The sequence below is a fragment of the Prionailurus viverrinus genome, chromosome A1 (genome assembly GCF_022837055.1).
Source record: "Prionailurus viverrinus isolate Anna chromosome A1, UM_Priviv_1.0, whole genome shotgun sequence".
Classification (NCBI taxonomy): domain Eukaryota; kingdom Metazoa; phylum Chordata; class Mammalia; order Carnivora; family Felidae; genus Prionailurus; species Prionailurus viverrinus.
Window position 1 is genome coordinate 174,511,433 of NC_062561.1, and position 18,810 is coordinate 174,530,242.

The 18,810-nt window shown below is 50.5% G+C and overlaps 1 protein-coding gene across 1 annotated transcript; it reads left to right on the top strand.

Moving 5' to 3' along the window:
• The first annotated feature begins 1,555 nt into the window (after positions 1–1,555).
• On the top strand, positions 1,556–18,798 carry HK3 (hexokinase 3). The gene is made up of 19 exons (XM_047827185.1): positions 1,556–1,723; positions 5,319–5,440; positions 8,460–8,622; positions 8,826–8,980; positions 9,067–9,186; positions 9,276–9,371; positions 10,292–10,391; positions 10,473–10,656; positions 11,103–11,258; positions 11,404–11,637; positions 12,016–12,311; positions 12,423–12,562; positions 12,642–12,761; positions 15,170–15,265; positions 15,450–15,549; positions 17,549–17,732; positions 17,832–17,987; positions 18,155–18,388; positions 18,476–18,798. The coding sequence occupies exons 1-19, from the start codon at positions 1,663–1,665 to the stop codon at positions 18,618–18,620; spliced, it is 2,862 nt and encodes a 953-aa protein (XP_047683141.1). The 5' UTR covers positions 1,556–1,662; the 3' UTR covers positions 18,621–18,798.
• Positions 18,799–18,810: the final 12 nt, after the last annotated feature.

An 18,810-nucleotide genomic window follows, 5' to 3' on the forward strand; every position in this document is an offset into this window, starting at 1 on the left:
AACTAAGCTGAGAGAGACTAGAGCCCTAGGCTAGGCAGGATGTTATGCTGTGGGTGATGGCCACTCTGTCCTCCTGACCCCACCCCCAGTTTCCCTGCTTTTCAGAGCCCATGTGTCTGATTGGCACTAATCTAGCCAAAACTAATACAAGAGCCATCATCCCTGGTCTCCACCCTGGTGTCACGTGGAGGCCATGTTCTATCTGTAGATAATGGTAGGGTTACTGCTGTTGAGGTAGACCAGAGTTTTAAAATTTCTGCTTACCAATTTCTCAGAAATGAAAATTGGTGCAGTATGTCTGGTCTCCTGTCTTGGTGGGTGTCTTAGCCTGTTCAGACTTCTATAACAAAATACCACAGCTGGTATATAAACAACAGAAATTTATTAGTCTGTATACTGAAGTCTCAGATCAAGCATGGTTGAGTGAGGGCCCTTTTCCAGGTTGCAGAGTGCCAACTTCTCATATCCTCTCATGACAGAAGGGACAAAGATGCTCTCTAGGGCCTCTTTTATGAGGGCAATGATCCCATTCATTAGGGCTCTGCCCTTATGACTAATCTTCCAAAGGCCCCATCTCATATCTTCACCTTGGGCATTAGGTTTGCAACATAAGAATTTGGAGGGATACAGATATTCAGACCATAGGAGTGGTCATAGTGATACCCCAAGGTTCTATGTATTCAAGAAGACCAATTTGGGCAAAAACAGCTTTGTGGCCAACAGCTGTACTGCAGCCTGAGATTCCCATTTCCTTTCTGGTAGAGAAGACCCAAGGTATGAACCTACCTTCTCCCCACCCACCCCTTGGCCTACCAATTCAAGGATAGACTCTACAGTCTGGCTGCCACCTTTCCCATTATATATCCCCACCTACACATATCTTCTTTAGGTCTTTGGAGCTGCATCCCATTCCATGAAGGTGCCTTGTGCTCCGTGATTTTGTACATGGTCTTCTCTTTGTCAAGGATCACCTCTGCCAGCATACTGCTATTCTTCCTTCAAGGCTTAGCTTTCTCAACTTGCCCTGCCCACTCTAGAACAGAGTTAGTCTCTTCCTCTTGTGTTCCCACATTGCCTCTTGCACATTAGTACTTCAACATTTTAATGTTGATTTATTTATTTTGAGAGAGAGTGTGTGTGTGAGTTGGGGAGAGGCAGAGAGGGGGAAAGAAAGAATCCTATGCAGGCTCCATGCTGCCAGTGCAGAGCCCAATGGAGGGCTCGATCCCACGAGTCTGGAGATCACAACTGAGGCTGAAATCAAGAGTTGACACAGCTGACTGAGCCACCCATATGCCCCAGTACTACATTTTGGAAAATTGTCTATTGTACTGTACATTTCTCATGCTAGGCTCTTCCATCTTTCCAGGGGTAAGCCATCAACTCAAAACTCAGACTCTGAGTGTTTGTAAAGTGGACGGAGCTCCCAGCATTACAGAGGGGATGTCCCAGGGTCCTTGACCTAGTTCAGGGCTCCAGTTTCCTGCTTCATATTGCTTAAGTTTGCACCATAGCCCTGCCTGTGCTGGGCTTCTCTTAAGGCAGACTCAGAAGGAAGTGCACCTTCCTGAATTAACTGATGTTCAGTTAGTGGTGGCCAAGGAAGAGGGTGGGACATTACAACTCAGGTGACTTGTGAGTTTCATTTCACAGTTCAGTGGGATGCCTCACATTGAGAGAGAAGAGCTGACGCCCGAGGAAAGTGACCAACTGCTTCTCCCAGGTAAGAGCCTCTTCTAATTCCTGCTTGCTTTAGCCCCAGTCCCTTGCCCTCATCTCTCCAGCTTGGCCCATGCTAGGGGAGTGGAGGCTGGAACGACTAAGCCAGATGTCCTCAGTGGTAGCTCCCATCCTTGGCAGGGATCCGTGGATACTTTTCAGAAGGAAGTCTCACCTCATGTAGCTGATTCAGCTGAGTTAAGCTAAGAGGCCAACAGTTACTCAAACATGTGCAGACCCTGGCTGGGTTCTGGGAATCTAGGGATGTGGAAGAAATGTCCCTCCCCACTGGGCTCAGCTGGAAGAGACAAACAGGGATACATTTACTGGGAGTGTAAACACTGAGATTTATTGAGGGGAATATTTACAGTCTTTGGCATGTAGAAATATGGAATAGATATCAAACAGAAGAGTGAATGAGTAAGAGAGTGAATATATGATTGAATTAGCTAGGAGTGAGTGAATGAATGTTTGAGTTAGCTGAGCCTCAAAAGGGGAGTGAAAGCTCACCCCGTGTGTAACCCTTGGCCCTTTACTAAGATTATAATTGCCTTAGCTATCCCATTTTATTCTTGAAACAAACTTGTAACATACGTGGAGTTAACATTCCCATTTGACAGATTTTGGAAATTAGGTATATGTTACTTTGAGGAAATTTGTTAGAAACTCATTTCTTAGTTCTCCAAATAAGGACCCCACCCCCAACCCCCAAATTTTTCAAAGCTGTATTAGCACCTACCTATGCCAAATCTTGTGCTGGGCTGAAGATGTAAATGACTCAGACACAGTACTTCCAGAGTCAAGGAATACCATGAATGAAGGCTGGACAGCAGGAGACAGGGTGAAGCTTGTAGTAAGTGTGGCTGGACTATGAGTGGGAGTAGGAAGAGAGGAAGCTTGGGGCCTGCAATGCTGTGATAAAGAGTTTTAGACTTTTTTTTTTTTTCCTGCAGTGGGAACATCAAAATGTGAAGGTTTACCTCCTTAAGGGAGATAGGGCTGGGAAATGGCATTTTTGCATAGTCTGGTGATATGTTGGTAGTTGGTAGGGCAGGGAGATATACAAATTGGAGCAGAAGTATCAGGAGGTTGTTGGAATAATCAGATGGGAATAGGCTCTGGGGCAATGGCAGTGGGAACCAGAAGGAGGGGATACATGGGAGAACTCTTTCCATTTTTAGCTCTTTCAGCGTAAGACCTGATTGCATAGAGGAAGTGAGGGTCAAGGATGTAGACAGGCACCTGAATAGCTGTGAGAGTGAGCAACCTTAATGCCTCCAGCCAATGTGGAGGACAGGAAAAGTTTCATAGGGAAAAGTGAAGGAGAAAATGAATGTGTCTTTGACTATTGAGTTTGAGGAGCCTCTCTATCATCTGGACAGTAATGTCTAACAGACCATTAGAATTTGGGATTTGGTTCAGGACAGGGGTAGATTTAGGAGCCCTTGCACATAGGCCTCAATCAAACCTTGCAGATGATACAAAGGGAGTGTGGGGAAGAGGGCTATGGCCAGAAACTAGGAGAGGGGGGTGTTGTTTAAGGGGAGAGGAGAGAAGAAGTTATGAAGACTATGAGAGACTCAGGAAGGAGGCCCAGGAAAGACTGGCTGTCAAAGCCAAGGGACAAGAGAATTTTACAGTGAAAAGAATGCTCATGGCTTTGCATGACTGAGAGAGGACAGTAAGGGTGGGGACTGAGGAAAAGGTTGGGATTGGGCAGTCAGGAGATCCTAGGTGATCAGTAGGAGGGCAAATTCATGGGCATCATGGGGGTGGAAGATGGGGAGGGGTTGCAGGGATGGAAAAGTATCTTTCCTGAAGTTTTGCTGTTATAGGAAGAGAGGTAGAGTAATTCAGTGGACAGATACCTTCTGCTCATCTTGGGGCCTCCACTGCATTTTCCCTTTTTCTTAACCCTGAAAGGCACCTGAATCACCAAAAGCTCCCTTGGGAACTTCTTGGAACACCAATACCACCTCTAGCTTGAATTAGCAAAGTACCAAACATCTCTACAGTCCTTTACAGTGTGCAAATTCATTAACTCCTTTACAGTGTGCAGATTCATTAACTCCTTTAATCCTCACAAGAACTGAATTTTTGTCCTGTCATAGAAGAGGAGATTGAGGCTCATAGAGTTTCAATTCAGATTCATCTAAATAAATCTGAAGGCACACCCTGAGCAAGGTTCTTTTGCTCTCATTATTTCATTTGCGCCACATAGCCCTTTGACATATATTGGTCCCCATTTGGCAGATGAAGAAAATTAGGCCTCCAGATTAGAGACCTGGTGCTGCTGCTTTGTGAAGAGCTGGGTCCTCGACTCTGAGCACAGGGCTGTTTCCATTCTGCATCACTATACTTCCAAAACCCACCCATGAGCTGATGTTTGTGTTACACATTAAATTTCCTGAAGGACAAAAAAATCCCAAAACTAACTTTATTTATTTATTTATTTATTTAAATGTGTACTTATTTTTGAGAGAGACAGAGCATGACTGGGAGAGGGGCAGAGAGAGGGAGACACAGAATCCAAAGCAGACTCCAGGCTCCAAGCTGTCAGCACAGAGCCCAATGCAGGACTTGAACTCACAAACCGTTAGATCATGACCTTAGCTAAATTCAGATGCTTAACTGATTGAGCCACCCAGGCGCCCCTCAAAGCATTTTCTAAGTCTTACTCCATTTAATTCTTACAAGAACCTTGTGAAGGTAGATGGTAGATATTTCCTCCCATTTTACAGATGAAAAAACTGAATTTCAAAGAAGTCAGAAATGACCTGCCCGAAGTTGTGCCACTAGTGGAACCCCTTTCTAAAGCGCGAACCCATCCCTGTTTAGATCTCCCTTCAAGATGAAGTTTGCTGGGCACCTGGGTGGCTTAGTCGGTTAAGTGTCCAACTCTTGATTTGGGCTCAGGTCATGACCTCACGGTTCGTGAGACTGAGCTCCACATTGGGCTCTGTGCTGACAGTGCAGAGCCTGCTTGGGATTCTCTCTCTCTCCCTCTCTCTGCCCCTCCTCCACTCACCCTCTCTTTCTCTTTCTTAAAATAAACTTAAAAAAAAAAAAAGATGAAATCTGCATGCCTTAGCTAGGCATAAAGGCCATTCTTAGTCCAGCCTGCCTGCTTCTCCAGCAAGTCTTTGGCCCCTCCTTACCTCACACCCTTTGTTCCAAACCTCTGGAACATCCCTGAAATCCCAAGCACAGTAGCAGGTCCATGTCTGTTACTGCCCATGTCAACTGTATTATGATTGTTGGTAAGGTTCTGAAATCCCTGAGGCCAAAGGCTACATCTCCTTTGTACCCCAACATTTGGCACAGTAGCCATCAGGAATTGTAAATGTAAATAAGTGACAGAATGAATAAATGGCATTGGGATTAGAAATCAGTCTTCCTAATGCTCTGTTAATATACATGCTTCTGGAAAATGAAGGCCTTCTGGTTGATTGCCAAAGGATCCGTTGATGGTCAGAGGTTCTGAGCTCTGCACACAGCTTTCTTCCCAGACCCCTTAAGAAGGAAGAAAGTTAAGGTCCATGGCCTCTGAGGGTTTGCAGAGTGTGTGGTTCATGAGGACTGTCCTTTTCCTTCTATAGGTGGCCGCCCCCCATTGTGGAAACACATGGAATCCATTGGGGCAGTAGGGTTGCAGCAAAGGGAAGGAGTTCCTAGCTGCTCCCAGAAGGGCTTGCCTTGCCCCTCAGACAGCTCTGAGCTGGTAAGTGCAGCACGGGGTTTCTCTCTCATGCCTATTCAAGGCTGTCAAGGGCAGGATCAGCTGAATACGCAGTGGGGCCATGGGCTCACAGCCATGCAGCCCTTTCTAGTTAACCAAGCCTTTCAGATCTGATCTGGTAACTACCTCTTCTGTGGCTCCACACAACAGCAAGGTGGGGATTATCTTTTCATTTTACAGCTGAGGAAGAGGGGACTTAGAGAGGTGAAGTGATTTGAGTTTTAGTTGAGCTAAACAGGAGCTTCAGCTGAGGTGTTTCAGTTCCAAAGGCATTGCTTTTGCCACCTTGCTACATAGGCGCTGTCCCTGCCCTGATGGGTTGGCATAGTCTAGAAAGGACCATCTTGCGGTTTTCTGGTAGAAAGTTGCATTCTTAAGGCACTTCCTTCTTCTATTTCTTTAGTTACTCCTGCATGTCTCCCTCCCTTCAACATGGCCACTGCAATCAGGCACACAGAGTTGATTGCAGGGCTGAACTCAACGTAGAGGTTATTCTGCAGCATAGTCCATAAGCCTCAGGTTAGCTCAGACTGAGTTTCTCTTTTCTATCATCTGTTTTTTTTTTAAGTTTATTTATTTTGAGAGAGACAAAGACAGAGAGAGCAAGTGGGGGAGGGGCAGCGAGAGGGGTATAGAGAGAATTGCAAGCAGAGCTGGACTCAGAGCTCAAACTCACAAACCATAGATCATTACCCAAGCTGAAACCAAGAGTCAGACACTTAACTAACCAAGCCACTCAGGCACCCTTCTTTTCTGTCATCTTGACCAAGATTTAGAAACCCTTGCATATCACACCATCAAGCAGGAAACACTTGTGTAAGTCATTTCATATCTGTTAGTCTGTTTCCTCATCAGTAAAATGAAGGAAAATAAAGTCTAATCCTCCCACCCCCTTGGAGGATTAAGTGAACTAATGGAGATAAAGGACCTGCACAGAGGAGGCCTCCGTGAAAGGGTTCTTGAATTTTTCCCTGCAGTTTCTTTAGTTTTCTAGCTTATTCTGACATCTGCTGGACTTGGCTTGTTGCCTAAACTGTGAGGGCATTACCCCTCACTGTATTTCATGCTCCCACTTCACCTTTGTCCAGTCTCTGCTCCAGACCATGCTATCAACGTTTCCCTAGTACACAACTCATGGCTGGGCCACAGAAGTGAGCAATGACATGGCCCCTGGCATGGGGGACTCAGGCCTTCTGAGTATTATTATTCTCTTGGCCATATTCCAGGGCCACACAGCCAGGAAGTGGCAGAACAAGGACTCAGATGTAAGTTTTCTCGTCCTTTGGAGTTTCTTCACTGCAACCTTCATCAGCTTTGAGTTCTTTTGAGGTGAAATTGCTAGTTTTTATAAGGTTTCACATTCATATGGAAACCCCCCTTCGGTCAGTTCTGGGCTCAAATCCCACTCTGTCCCTTAATAGCTGCTTGAGTTACGCAGATGACTATCCCTCTCTGACCTTCAGTTTCATCATTTGTAACACACGAACAACCCCTCCCAGTGTACATGGCTGCTAGAAGCATCCCCTATAATGTAAACACGGAACTGAACATCTGGCACTCCAGGTAGGATCATTTGCCTCCTTAGGAATCTGTTTTCCATTCTCTTCTTAAGCAGAGGTGGGAGCAACTCGCCTGCATCTCCCTCACTGAACATCCTTTCCTCCTTGGCTCTCCCTGCCTCCTTATTCATATGCCTGGTGGTTACTTTACAGATATGGGTCCAGCGTGGGGCACTGGAATGGAATTACTGTGGGACAGGTGGTGAGGACCTGGGAAAGGCTCAGCCCAGGAGACTAGAAAATAGAGTCACAGGTTGGGACTCTCCAGCAAACCTAGAAGGGCTGCTGGTGTCTCTTTGAAGGACAGGCCAGAGAGTCATCTGGGGGAGGTTTCCACATACAGATGAGGTACTGGGGTCCTCTTAAACTCCCCCACAGTAGCCTGATGGAGAAGAACCTGGGGTGTCCTATTCTCTGCTTTTTGCCTGCCTACCCCTCCCATCACTTTGATTCATCCCTAGCCCAGCCTTCCCCCCAATTCATCCCCTCACTCTGAAGAAAATCCCTTTATCCTCTTCTCCAGATCTTCAAATGGCTTGTTCCCTTCCTTCATTTAGGTCACCTCCTCAGGGAGAACTTCCCAGACCAATATCCAAAAATACCTCTTCCTCCCCTGGTCACTCTCAAACTTCTATTCCTGCCTTAAAAAAAAAATCTACCATTTCTACCAGAATATATGTTTATTTGCTTATTTTCTGCATCTGTGCTGAAATCTGAGCTTCACAAGAACAGAACTCAGCTGGTTATGCAACATATAGTGCTTAGAATAGTGTTGGGCATGTAGTAGGGGCTCTATTGATGTCTGTGGGAAGGATGGCTGACTGATGGCTGATGATGATGGCCAATTGTCCTCCATGGTGTAGCCTCCAAATTTTCCTGGGCCGGGCTTACTTAGGTTCCAGAGTCAAATGGATTAAGAACCTGAACTTGAGATTCATTCACACATTTTGTTCATTTGCACATTCAATGACAATTCACTGAGCAGCTCACCTCTGGGTACTGGGGAGCCAGAGTGAGTCAGGGGTACGACAGGAGAGAGGCCTCACTTAACCCTGAATTCAAAGAAGCGGAAGGGGCAGGGGACACAGGGATCTGAGAAGGAGCTACCAGAGAATGGAGCAGGAGGAGGAAGTGTGTGGGTCTCCCCTCTAAGAAGGAACCTTCTAAGAATGTAGGAATGTAGTGTAAGCTGCAGGCTATAAAAGAGAGCCAAGGGATGTGAAGAGGTGAGGAGTGGGGCTGAGCAGGTGTTGGGGAGACCAGCAAGGCTCAGAAAGAGCTCAGGAAGGGCTCTAGTCAGCTTCTGGGAAAGTCAAGGGAGGTGCTGGTCTGTACTGGCAAGAAGAGGAGGTGTGAGCCAGGCAGGACAGTCCTGATTGGAGTGAGAGAGCTTGGCTAGGTTAACAGGGCTCTTGCCCAGATGTTAGCCTGTTTCTCCCCAGGTGCTGGAATGCCTACAGCAATTCAAGGTAACACAGACACAGCTGCAGCAGATCCAAACCAGCCTCCTGGGCTCTATGGAGCAGGCACTAGGGGGGCAGGCCAGCCCTGCTTCCGCTGTCCGGATGCTGCCCACATATGTGGGGTCCACCCCACATGGCACTGGTGGGTGACATAGACTAAGATGGGTGGGCAGGCCTGGGGAGAATGTTCTGATCTGAGGAAGGGAGAAGTTCCTTATCCCTCTTCCCATTAAGGTTCCCAACTCTAAGCTCTCTTAATGAGACTTTACAGTCCTTGGGGATGTTTCTGGGAGGCAGAGGGCTTGTCTTGCCAGCTCATGCCTTTCTGTGACCTTTCTGCCCCAGAGCAAGGAGATTTTTTGGTGCTGGAGCTGGGGGCCACAGGGGCCTCACTGCGTGTTCTGTGGGTGACCCTGATGGGCACTGAAGGACACAGGATGGAGCCCCGGAGCCAGGAGTTTGTGATCCCCCCAGAGGTGATGCTGGGTCCTGGTCAGCAGGTGAGAGGTCACTGCCCAGTCTCTGGGGCTTGGCTGGGTGGCCAGGGCTCTGGTGGGCAGATCTGAGCCCCCAACCTGTTCCACAGCTCTTTGACTTTGCTGCCCACTGCCTGTCTGAGTTCCTGGATGCATTCCCTGTGAGCACTCAGGATCTGCAGCTTGGGTTCAGCTTCTCCTTCCCTTGTCACCAGACAGGACTGGACAGGGTGAGGCAGAGTGGGCATGGGAACATTGGGTGGAGGAACCACAACCCTATGAAGGTTGCTGGGGAGTGACCCAGCTTTCCTGCCCCCAGAGCACCCTCATTTCCTGGACCAAAGGTTTTAGGTGCAGTGGTGTGGAAGGCCACGACGTGGTCCAGTTACTACGAGATGCCATCAAGAGGCAGGGGGTGAGTAGAGGCAAGGGCAATGGGAGGGCAGCTTGTGTGGCCTGGGCCTGGGCCCAGCATACATAGGCTGTGCCTGTGCTCCTGGGAAGGCCTGCTTTCCTTTTCTGTTTATATCCTTTATCCAGTTTAACTCTGGGGTGAATGTTGCTACCATTCCCATTTTATAGGTAAGGAGGCTGAGGCTAGGAAAGGTCAAAAAATTTTTAGGACTGTAGGAGAAAACAAGGATGAAAAGACTTGACCCTGTCCTCAAGGACTTCACAGTCTAGTGGGAAAGCATTTTGACAAAAGATTGTCCCTGTCAAGGAGGTGGTTCCAATGACTCCGGTAGCACTGGGAAAGGTACACCAGGACCTGGGCAGGGATTTGAAAGAGGAATTCTCCAGGTGTATAAGCTAGGCCTGGGGTGGAAGGTCTTGTTTCAGAGAAGAGTATGTGCAAAAGCCTGGATGCCTGAGAAAGGTGGATCTGAATTCATGTGACTAAATACAGTGGTGCTAGTGGATGGTAGTCAGGGCTGGGAGGAGCAGGCTTGGGGAGTCAGGCCAAGATGAGGATGAGCAAGCCAGGTGCCAACAGTGCAGTTTTCCAGATGCCATGCTTGCTCACCCTCATCTTGGTCCTGTGGGGAGCGCTGGTGTTCTGGGGGTGATGGCTGAGGTTGAAGCCTTTGAGAGTCCCAGGACCCGAGCTAGGGGTGGAAGAGCCAAGGGGAAGTGTGGAATGGGAGGAAAATCCTCTAGGTGGGATGGCCTAGAATATATGTGTGGGCATGAGCACACATATTTCATGGACTCTGAGAACCTCCATAAAAGCCAGGACCCCTCCGTCAAACCAAGGCCCTAGGCTTGCCCATCCCCCCGGTTCCCCACTCTACCTACATAGGTAGAGCCCTGACCTCTGCCCTCTCCATTGTCCAGGCCTACAGCATCGATGTGGTTGCCGTGGTGAATGACACAGTGGGCACCATGATGGGCTGCGAGCCAGGGGTTGGGCCTTGTGAGGTCGGGCTTGTTGTAGGTGAGCCGTGGGCCATTTGTGATGATGGGTAGAGGGCACAGCTACCTGATGGGCAGGTCCTGATGGAGTCATCCCTGCCAGACACTGGCACCAATGCATGTTACATGGAGGAGGCAAGGCATGTGGCGGTGCTGGATGAGGACCGGGGTCGTGTCTGCGTCAGCGTTGAGTGGGGCTCCTTCGGCGATGATGAAGCTCTGGGACCAGTGCTGACCACATTTGACCATGCCTTGGACCGAGAGTCCCTGAATCCTGGTGCCCAAAGGTGGCCTGATCTTCTGCTCTAGAACTTATCATTCTTCTGCTCCCTTCCTCACTGCTATCCCTGAACTCAGGACCCTCCCTCTTGCTTGCTCATAGGGTTTCCAGGTTGCAACCTGGGGGGCCCTGGCCAGGCTCAAAGAATTAAGGGCTTAAGATTCTAGAACCCAGAGTTTTCAACACTTAGCCCTCCCTTATTCCTGACAGGTGTTCCCTGCCCTCTTTTGGGTCCTGCCACCCTCCAGGAGCCCTTCTGAACCCAACTTAAGCCAGAGGGGGCAGCAAAATCTGGATAAACACCCACCTATCTCCTGGAAGGCCATTTGCTTCTAGAACCTCCAGTCCGGGGACCCTAAAGAAAATGATCCTTCTTTTGGGGCTCTTAGAGGTGGGGCCAGGTGGGCTGAGGACTTAAGAAAGGCTCTGTCCAGCCATACTTCCTATCTATAGGTTTGAGAAGATGATTGGGGGCTTGTACCTGGGTGAACTGGTGAGGCTTGTGTTGGCTCACCTGGCCCAGCGAGGAGCCCTCTTTGGCGGCTGCACCTCCCCTGCCCTGCTGAGCCGAGGCAGCATTCTCCTAGAGCATGTGACTGAGATGGAGGAGTAAGTAGGGAAAGTGAGTGGGCTTAGACAAGGGGCTTTTTGGCTTGGGAGAGGGAAGGATGCTCTGTCCCCCAGGTAGCTCTGGGGCTGGGGGTGGGTAGGGAACTTCCAGGCTATTGAGTCCCAGTACGCTGTGTCCCTCCAGCCCCTTGGCCGGGGCAGCCCGTGTGCATGCTATCCTGCAGGACTTGGGCCTGAGCGTGGGAGCCTCGGATGCTGAGCTTGTGCGGTACGTGTGCACAGCCGTGTTTACTCGGGCTGCCCGGCTCTGTGCTGCTGCCCTGGCTGCTGTTCTCTCCCGCCTCCAACACAGCCGGGAGCAGCAGATGCTTCAGATCGCTGTGGCTACTGGAGGCCGAGTGTTTGAGCGACATCCCAGGTATGGGAAAAACACACAATCCTGTGTGAGCAGGTAGCAAGAACATGTGTGTGTTTTCCATAGAGACCCAGAGGGCACTCTGTGGTAGCATGGGTGCCAGGCAGTGGGTACAAGTGGCACTCAAGCAGAGTGAGGTCAGATGGGGACTAAGGGAAGCCAGAGGAAGTCACGGGAGAGAAAAGATGCTTCTCTTTGGGTGTGCAAGGGAGGGGTCTCTGGGGGCACTGGGAGCACTGGAGACACTGAGCATATGGTTGGTTCACAGATGGATTTAGAATTGAAGGGATCTGGAGTGATGGGGCTCAGGGCTTCAGCAAGCCCTGGGTGGGGTTCAGGTTCAGGTGCCAAGCCAGGTATGCTTGCTATGTGTCTGTGTAGTTTCCTCAGCATCCTGCAGGAGACCGTGATGCTCCTGGTCCCTGAATGTGACGTCTCCTTCATTCCCTCTGTGGACGGGGGCGGCCGGGGCGTGGCAATGGTGACTGCTGTGGCTGCCCGCCTGGCTGCTCACCGACGCCTGCTGGAAGAGACCCTGGCACCATTCCGGTTGAACCGTGAACAGCTGGCAGCAGTGCAGGCACAGATGCAGGAGGCCATGGCCAAGGGGCTCCAAGGGGAGGCCTCATCCCTCCGAATGCTCCCCACTTATGTACGGGCCACGCCTGATGGCAGTGGTGAGGACCTGGCCTAAGTGTGGGGCTGGGTTATGGGTTCCTGGAGGTCATAGCATGTGCTGAAGTCGAACCACCAGCTTTGTCCTGGCACTGAGGGTCTCTGTCCCACAGAGCGTGGGGACTTCCTGGCCCTGGACCTTGGGGGCACCAACTTCCGGGTCCTCCTGGTACGTGTAACTGCAGGAGGTGTGCAGATCACCAGCCAGGTCTACTCCATCCCAGAGTGTGTGGCCCAGGGCTCTGGACAGCAGGTACTCACAGCTTGGACCTGATGTCAAGAACGGGGAAGAGCCAGGATGGGACCACCCTCTGACTTGCCCCGTATCTCAGCTCTTCGACCACATTGTGGACTGCATTGTGGACTTCCAGCAGAAGCAAGGCCTGAGTGGGCAGAGCCTCCCCCTGGGTTTCACCTTCTCCTTCCCATGCAGGCAGCTTGGCCTGGATCAGGTGAGGGAGGGAGGGCCAGGAGAAACCATCCCCAAGGGCTTTCCACCCTCATCCCCTTCACGAAATGGGCAGGAGACCTGGGAGAGGGCTTCAGGTATCCTGGGCTGGAGCTAGGGGTGGGCAGAAGCACTGCTGTGCTGGGCCAGCACTTAGTCCCAGTTTCCCTGGATATGGTGCGTGCAGGTGGAGGAGGTGTGGCCTGGAATCTAGGGCTATAAAGAGGCCTGAGGTGGAAAAGAGCATGGATACCCCTGGGGGCTGCCAATGGGCAGGAAAGTGGAGCCAGGTTAGGTCTGGGCACTCGGGAGCAGTGTAGGCCCAGATCAGCGCTGATGAGGGGACACACTGACTGTCTCCCCCACAGCCCTGGTGTACCAATCTAGGGGACCTGCAGGGAAGAGCATTTGTTCCTGTATTTCAAGCGGCTGTGTTGTCCAGTTTCTTTGAATGTCTCCCCTTCCTGGCCTTGCTGTGCCCTGGCTTGGTGTTGGGTGCCTGACTGGAATGGCAGAGCAGCACAGAACTAGACACAGCACCCACTAAGCATCCACCTCTGCATGTCCTTCAACAAGAATGCTGGACTTCTCAGTGCATACATCTGAGGCCTGTCATGGAGACAGCTCCTCCCAGACCTCTGGTCCAAGTTCCCAGGAGTCTCCTCCTCAGCAACCCCAACTTCTGCCAGAAAGCCTCCTGTGATCAGGAGCTTGCTGCCCCTAAAGTTGCCCACCACATTCTTCCACACCTGTGCTCACTGAAAAAGCTCTGCTTTCTCTTCTCCACCCAGCCTTTGTGCAGGTTTCACCTCTGCTCCAGCTCTGACCTCTCTCAGACATCTGCCTCTGTATTTTGCTTTCTTTCACACAATGGCCCTTTGGAATTGAGCATTCAGCACTGTCTGTCTGCTGGTCTCCTCCACTCTAGGCTAAGCACCCTGGCACCGTTTGATTATTCCTTGTAAGGTGTGAGAAGAAGGTGGGACTCAGGATGCAAAATCAGGCATGCAACAACAAACGAGGTCCTATTCATTTTCTAGAACTGAACTTAATTTCTGTGTTGAGCCCACATTCTTTTGAGGAGTGATAACTTAATGATAATCAATTTGGGGACCTCCTTCCCCAGGTAGGGGTTGCTCCCAACTGCACAGCATCCTTTGTTGTGTACGTGCAGACACTCGGGGAAGTCAGGAGATGCCCAGGCCCCAGCTATGTGGACTCTCTGCTACTTCCTGTCTTGGTTCTTGACAGCTTCCTTGACGACTCACCTTCCCCTCCAAGGGGAAGGAGGACAGAGACCTCCTCTGCTGTCAGGTCACTCCAATCTCTACTGTCTCCTCCCTTCCCACACAGGGGAATGGCCCAGGAAGAGGCATAGGACACCTTTCTCAGGAAACTCCAAAACTTCAGTCCCTCACACCCAGCACCCCTTCCCCAGACCAGGGGTCTTTCTCTTGTCTGGGAGCAGGGAAGTTTTGCTACTAATGATCTGTCTTCCCCACATTAACCCTCCTCCTCATTTGCCCTCTCACTCTCTGGTTTCTGGTTTCAATACAATGAGCATAGAACAGTCTGGCTGTGGTTATATAGGAAAAAGGATAAAAGGAAATATTGTTGGGGGAAATGTCGGTTAATAGTTCTAAAATCTCCTGCCCCAAAGATTTTCATAGCTGCTCTGCATGCTCATACTTTGGGCAGAGCTGCCATTTTCTAACAGCAGTAGGCTAACTCCTCCTGCCCCCACCCTCAGAGGAAGCACACTTAGAAATGAATAGTTCTACGCTGCCAAGCCCATCACTAAGTTCACAATTTAAGGCCAATTTCTCACAATAAAGGCCTATCTGTCTTGTCTCCTCCCATTCTGCCCAGGTGTCTGGATTCTGGCTTTTCCATTTGTCCTGCACTCATATCTGGAACACACAAGTGTATCTGCTATGGACACGGCTCTATCCCTAATTCCTCAATTTCCTTCATCTCAAGTGACTCTTGCTAGTTCTTTCTGAAAGAGCAGAATTTTCTGTCATTTGGACCCCTGAGCCTTCTGTGTCCTCCCTCTTCTCATACATAGCACTCATTTTATCAGCTCGGTTCATTCCTAACCCAATTATGAAGGGCCGTTCCTTCTGGGCAGCCGTCTTAAAACATCCAGACTCTCAGACCATCTGAGCATTCTGGCACTAATAATAGAAGACATAGGTCAGATGGTTATTAATAGCTTTCTTTACACAGGAAGGCCCCTGGAGAGTTAGGAGGGGCAGAGGGCAAGGCCTTCAACCATATGGCAGAGTGGGTATGGGATCCTGTTTGGGGAGAGGGGAAATCGTATGCTTCTGATGGGATGCAGGCTTTGGGGAGGGTGAGTGAGATTCCAAGGGGCCTTCACCTTCCTGCCCCACCTTGGTCCCACCCTAGGGCATCCTCCTAAACTGGACAAAGGGTTTCAATGCATCAGACTGTGAGGGCCAAGATGTTGTGTGTCTGCTGCGGGAAGCCATTGGGCGAAAACAGGTGAGGAGTCTGCCTCTAGGGATGCTTGGGGCTGTGGCAGGCCTTGAAGGGAGCAAAGGGTCCCTTGCTTCCTGACCCAGGGGGGTGGAGTGGGTGGCTCTCTGCAGTAGAGACCTTTGGGTCCAGCGCTGGTTGCCGTGACGACCACGTTGCCCAGCAACTAGCAGCATCCTTTTGTGTGCAGGCAGTGAAGCTGAATGTGGTTGCCATTGTCAATGACACGGTGGGGACCATGATGTCCTGTGGCTATGAGGATCCCCGTTGTGAGGTCGGCCTCATCGTTGGTGAGGAGGGCCCTGCTTTTTTGTGCTCCTATTGCCTGGTGTTAATTCATTGCTTCCTGTTGATTCCTCAGGTTGGACACTCCCCTGGTCTTGGGGATGTGGCATCTTTCCTGCCTGACCCAACTAGGCCCTGCAACACTCATTTGGACTGGGTGTCTAAACTTTGGTTGTTTAGCCCAGCTCAGCTACTGATTCACAGTCATTTAAGCTCTCTGAGCCTCAGTTTGCCCTTCAGTTAAATGACTCTGAGCTTTAGAGTCATACAGATTTGGGTGGAAATACTAGCTCTGCCACTTCTATCTGTATGACCTTGGCCAAATCACCAGAGACTCAGTTTCCTTCTAAAATGGAGATAATGCCTGTCTCAAGGGTCATGAGGATGAAACAAGAGGCAACAAAGTGTGGGACAATGCTTAGCTCATGGTACATATACAGTGCTTGGAACTGAGTAGAGGCTGTGGGTGGAGGACACAGAATGAGCTGTGGGGGTCCTTCAGGTAGTCCAAGATCCTAAGTCTTTATTAAGCATTTCTCCTCTGGCCAGATAGGGCCTGGATGAAAGGTCAGGAAACCACATAAAGACAGGGGAAATACCTGTCTTCTCAAAATTGACCATGGGGTGCCTGGCTGGCTGTCAGAGGAGCATGTCACTCTTGATCTCAGGATCGTGAGTTAAAGTCCCATGTGGGGTGTAGAGATTACTTAAATGAAAAAACAAACAAACAAACAAACTTTAAAACAAACAAACTGACCATTTAGTGGGAATTGAGCCCAGAACAGCATGTGGCAGTCAGAGAGAGCTTAATCGGACTCTACACATCAGGGTGACAAGGCCAAGATCAGAAAGGAAGTGATCCCAACATGAATGGGACTTGAAGAGAGAGGGTTGTCTAGGCAGGGGAGGAGGGCTCCCACAGCTCTTTGGGTAGTCTCCCAGAGAAGGAGGTATGTAGTAGCCTCCTTTAAACTGGGAGCTTCTAGGGGCGCCTGGGTGGCGCAGTCGGTTAAGCGTCCGACTTCAGCCAGGTCACGATCTCGCGGTCCGGGAGTTCGAGCCCCGCGTCAGGCTCTGGGCTGATGGCTCAGAGCCTGGAGCCTGTTTCCGATTCTGTGTCTCCCTCTCTCTCTGCCCCTCCCCTGTTCAAACTCTGTCTCTCTCTGTCCCAAAAAAAAAAAAAAATAAACATTGAAAAAAATAAACTGGGAGCTTCTTGAAAATAGAACCTAGCATGGAGAGATGCTCAGGAGAGGTGTGCCCAGATTGGTATGTGAATAAACATCTAGTCAGAGGAATTCCAGGTGGGGCTGACAAGGAGACCACCTGCCTAGAGCTGACCATGTATTGGGGGAGAGGGAGGGGATGTCTTTACCCAGAGTATGCCCTCTGCCTAGAATGCCTTTCCTTTCTGTGCTTCTTGGCTTTAAGGTAAAATCCAAACATCATTTCCTCTCTGTAGCTTTTCCTGACCCTCTAGGCAGGAAGACTCAGCGGTGCTTAAGGCTCCCATGATGCTCTTATTTGCACTTCTACCTGGGTACATACAGGCACTATCAGAGTTAGCTGCTTACTGCCCAACCTTTGGCCACTGTAGGGCTCCTCATGTCTTGATTCCTATGTCCCCGGTTCCCAGCCAGAACCGGCTGGTTTCACTAAAGATGTGGAAAGCCAGTGTAGGGAGATTGGGCCTCTCAGTTGCAGGCAGCAGGGGTTGGGAGGCTCCCTCACATATCTCCCAGGGGTGGTCTGGGGTAGCATGGAAGATACAGTGATGGTGGTGCTTGTACGGAAAGTAGTGGAGGCCCAGAGGCCTTGATGCTCCAGGGTCTTCAGAAGGAATGTCAGGAAGGAAGGCATATCAGGATCTGGCACAGGTTGTGAGTGTGGGGAAATGGAGAGGTAAGACATGAACCCAAATTTTGCCATCTCAGTCTGGGAAGGGTTCAGAGGAGTCTTATCCATGTCAGTAAATGGCTTCCACCCTGTCTGGCCTCTCTGCAGGAACTGGCACTAATGCCTGCTACATGGAGGAACTTCGGAATGTGGCAAGTGTGGCTGGGGATTCAGGCCACATGTGCATCAATATGGAGTGGGGAGCCTTTGGGGATGATGGCTCTCTGGGCTTGCTCAGAACCTGCTTTGATGCAAATGTGGACCAGGCATCCATCAACCCTGGCAAGCAGAGGTATGGGCTGGGTTGGAAAGAGGTGGCTGGTGGTGGCTGGCACTGGTTATGGTAGCAGATGGGGTCTCCTGACCTTTGTGCACCTATGCTTTCTTGCAGTTTTGAGAAGATGATCAGTGGCATGTACCTTGGGGAGATCGTCCGCCACATTCTCTTGCATTTGACCAGCCTTGGAGTTCTCTTCCGGGGCCAGCAGACCCAGCGCCTTCAGACCAGGGACATCTTCAAGACCAAGTTTCTCTCTGAGATTGAAAGGTACCTGAGGCCTGCATTGCCTCCTTCCACCTCCCAAAGGAATCTATCCGCTTTGGGTAAAACTTTGGTTGGTGGGAGGTCCATTCCAGAGGATGGAGATGTCATGAGGTGGGAAAGCTAATGCAGGACTCTGGCTCTCTGTGCTTTTTCTTCCTTTCTTTCCTCAGTGACAGCCTGGCTCTGAGGCAGGTCCGAGCCATCCTGGAGGATCTGGGACTGCCCCTGACCTCAGATGATGCCCTGATGGTTCTGGAGGTGTGCCAGGCTGTGTCTCAGCGGGCTGCCCAGCTCTGTGGGGCGGGTGTGGCTGCTGTGGTGGAGAAGATCCGTGAGAACCGGGGCCTAGAAGAGTTGACTGTATCCGTGGGGGTGGATGGGACCCTCTACAAGCTGCACCCCCAGTGAGTCTGGGTGCTGGGCTGAGCAGGGAGGCATGGCTGGCTGGGGTCTGGCTGGCCTGGTCTTACCTCAGCCCCTCTCCTTCACAGCTTCTCCGGCCTGGTGGCAGCCACAGTCAGGGAGCTAGCCCCTCGCTGTGCGGTCACCTTCCTGCAGTCAGAAGATGGGTCTGGCAAAGGTGCAGCCCTGGTCACTGCGGTTGCCTGTCGCCTTGCCCAGATGGACCATGTTTGAAGAAGTCTCCAGGAACTACCCTTGCTGGACCAGGGCCCAGGTCCTACCTGTCTCCAGCTACCCAGGACTCCCAGAATAGCCCAAATGTGGCCATTCTGTGGCCACTAGCCTTGATCTCTGGCTTTCTCAGAGAGAAGTAGCACTTGGGTTAGCAATATATATATATAATTTATTTACATTCACGTCCGCT